General features: G+C 60.6%; 1 protein-coding gene across 1 annotated transcript in view; it reads left to right on the plus strand.

Annotated features, from left to right (window-relative positions):
• FUS (FUS RNA binding protein) overlaps positions 1-2,156 on the plus strand; it is a gene marked incomplete at its 5' end in the record, with an annotated part of 6,927 nt that overhangs the window by 2,371 nt on the left and 2,400 nt on the right. The window contains 6 exons of the mRNA XM_026065182.1: positions 134-196; positions 1,214-1,246; positions 1,380-1,486; positions 1,583-1,712; positions 1,829-1,930; positions 2,033-2,153. Coding sequence (XP_025920967.1) covers positions 134-196; positions 1,214-1,246; positions 1,380-1,486; positions 1,583-1,712; positions 1,829-1,930; positions 2,033-2,153 — 556 coding nt within the window. The remainder of the gene's footprint in view (positions 1-133; positions 197-1,213; positions 1,247-1,379; positions 1,487-1,582; positions 1,713-1,828; positions 1,931-2,032; positions 2,154-2,156) is intronic.

Below are 2,156 nucleotides of genomic sequence, written 5' to 3' on the forward strand. Positions count from 1 at the left end.
CAAACGCCCCGTCGCCGAGGCAGCGAGCGGTCAGGGAGGAGGAGCCGCCCTGGCGCCCTGGTTTGCGCTCGAGTCGCATCCGCTTTAGCGGAAAACCGGTAGCCGAGGAAGGAAAAAAAAATTTAAAAAAAGCTTCATTATCTTCTAATTTATCTTCCCAGCGGTGGTGAGCGTGGTGGCTTCAATAAATTTGGTGGTAAGTCCAAAGAGTTCAAACCTTGAACCGAAAAAAAAAAGTGTCTATATTAATGATGATTTTCTCCRGAAAACAGTGTCGTTTGTATGCCGGACCGGGTGGTTTTGGTGTTTTTTTTGAGTTTAAAGAGGAAAAAAAAAAGGGAAAAGCCACCGTTTGTGTGTCAGGTTGCGGCCGCGGGGCGACCGCCAAGCCGCGCCGAGGAGCGGTGTCCGCAGCTGCCGTCGTCCGCCTCCRTCCGGGTGCAACTTCTGGTTTTACCCCGAAAAAAAACGTAACCAAAAMAAAAGGGCGAAAAGTAACGATAACGGCAAAGCCGGCGGCGCAAAGGCGCCACGTGGTGAACGGTGTCTGGGTGCGGAACGAGGAAGCGCACGAGCCGCCGGGGGCAGCGGAGCCTCGACGCGCTGGTGCTTTTGGGGGTAAAAATATGAAAAAACACACAAAAAAAAAAAAGGTTTTCGAAAGCCAAACGGTTGCATGTGGTTGGAAAAAAAAAAAACAAAACGAGGTTTGAGAGGTTTTTAATGGTCACGGGGAGAGGGAAAAAAAACAAACCCGCCCCGAGCTGGAGTTTTGGGTCTGGTACGAAAGAAACGGAAAAGCCTCCGCTCTGCTGTGGTGCCGGTTCCGCGAACGCTGCCGGAGGGGCCCGGCAGGAGAGGGAGTTTCCCGGCGCCGGCTGTGTGTGCGCGCGGAGAAACGGGCCGATTCCTCCACGTTTAGGTGCTTTAGCGTTAACGTTCGTGTGGTCGCGCCGCTCGCCGGGGTCGCGCCGGCGGCRCCCGGCCGAGGCGGCTCCGAGCTTGGGGGGGCCCCGAGCGGCGCCCYGGGGCCTTTTTCTCTGTGTTTTTTTGGGGGGGAAAAAAAAAACTTTAAAAAGGGGGGAAAATAGGAAAAAAAGGCGTTTTTTTGCCTTTTTGGCYGCGCTGGGCGGCCGCCGGCTTCGGAGCGGGGCGCCGGGGGCTCCGCCGCCCCGCTAATTAACGCTCTCCTTAATTTTGCATGTGCCCCGAGGACCCCGGGACCAAGGGCCACGGCACGATCCTGGTAAGTGGCGATGCGGGGGATTAACGAGCGCGTGGGGGGGGTTAACGAGCGCGCGGGGGGGTTAATGAGCGCGCGGCGCTAACGAGCTCGCAGCACTAACGAGGCTTTTTTTCCCCCCCTCTCCCCGGCGCAGGCGAGCAGGATAACTCGGACAACAACACCATCTTCGTGCAGGGCCTGGGCGAGAACGTCACCATCGAGTCGGTGGCCGACTACTTCAAGCAGATCGGCATCATCAAGGTGTGCTTGGCGTGTGCTTGGCGTGTGCTTGGCGTGTGCTTGGCGTGTGCTTGGCGTGTGCTTGGCGTGTGCTCACGGCGCGTCTCCGCCCCGCAGACCAACAAGAAGACGGGGCAGCCCATGATCAACCTCTACACGGACCGGGAGACGGGCAAGCTCAAGGGCGAGGCCACCGTCTCCTTCGACGACCCCCCCTCGGCCAAGGCCGCCATCGACTGGTTCGACGGTGGGTCCCCCCGGACGCCTGGGCCCCTTCCCTTTCCGGGGGGGGGGGCCCCGCTCCCTTAAAAAGCTGAAATCACCCTTTTTTTAATGTGTTTTTTTGTTGTTCTCGCCGCGCAGGGAAGGAGTTTTCGGGCAACCCCATCAAGGTGTCGTTCGCCACCCGCCGCGCCGACTTCAACCGCGGGGGCGGCGGGGGCCGGGGCGGCCGCGGCCGCGGAGGTAGGACGGGGGTGGGATTTTTGGGGGAGGGAGACCCCATCGTCATGTCGTTCCCCCCCCAAATTCACCCCCCTTTTTTCCCGCTTCCTCCCCCTTTTCCAGGCCCCATGGGCCGCGGCGGCTTCGGCGGCGGCAGCAGCGGCTCCGGCGGCGGCAACCGGGGCGGCTTCCCCAGCGGCGGCGGGGGCCAGCAGCGAGCCGGCGACTGGAAGTGCCCCAACCCGTG

Source organism: Apteryx rowi, unplaced genomic scaffold, assembly GCF_003343035.1.
Source record: "Apteryx rowi isolate R43461 unplaced genomic scaffold, aptRow1 scaffold_2242, whole genome shotgun sequence".
Taxonomy (NCBI): Eukaryota; Metazoa; Chordata; class Aves; order Apterygiformes; family Apterygidae; genus Apteryx; species Apteryx rowi.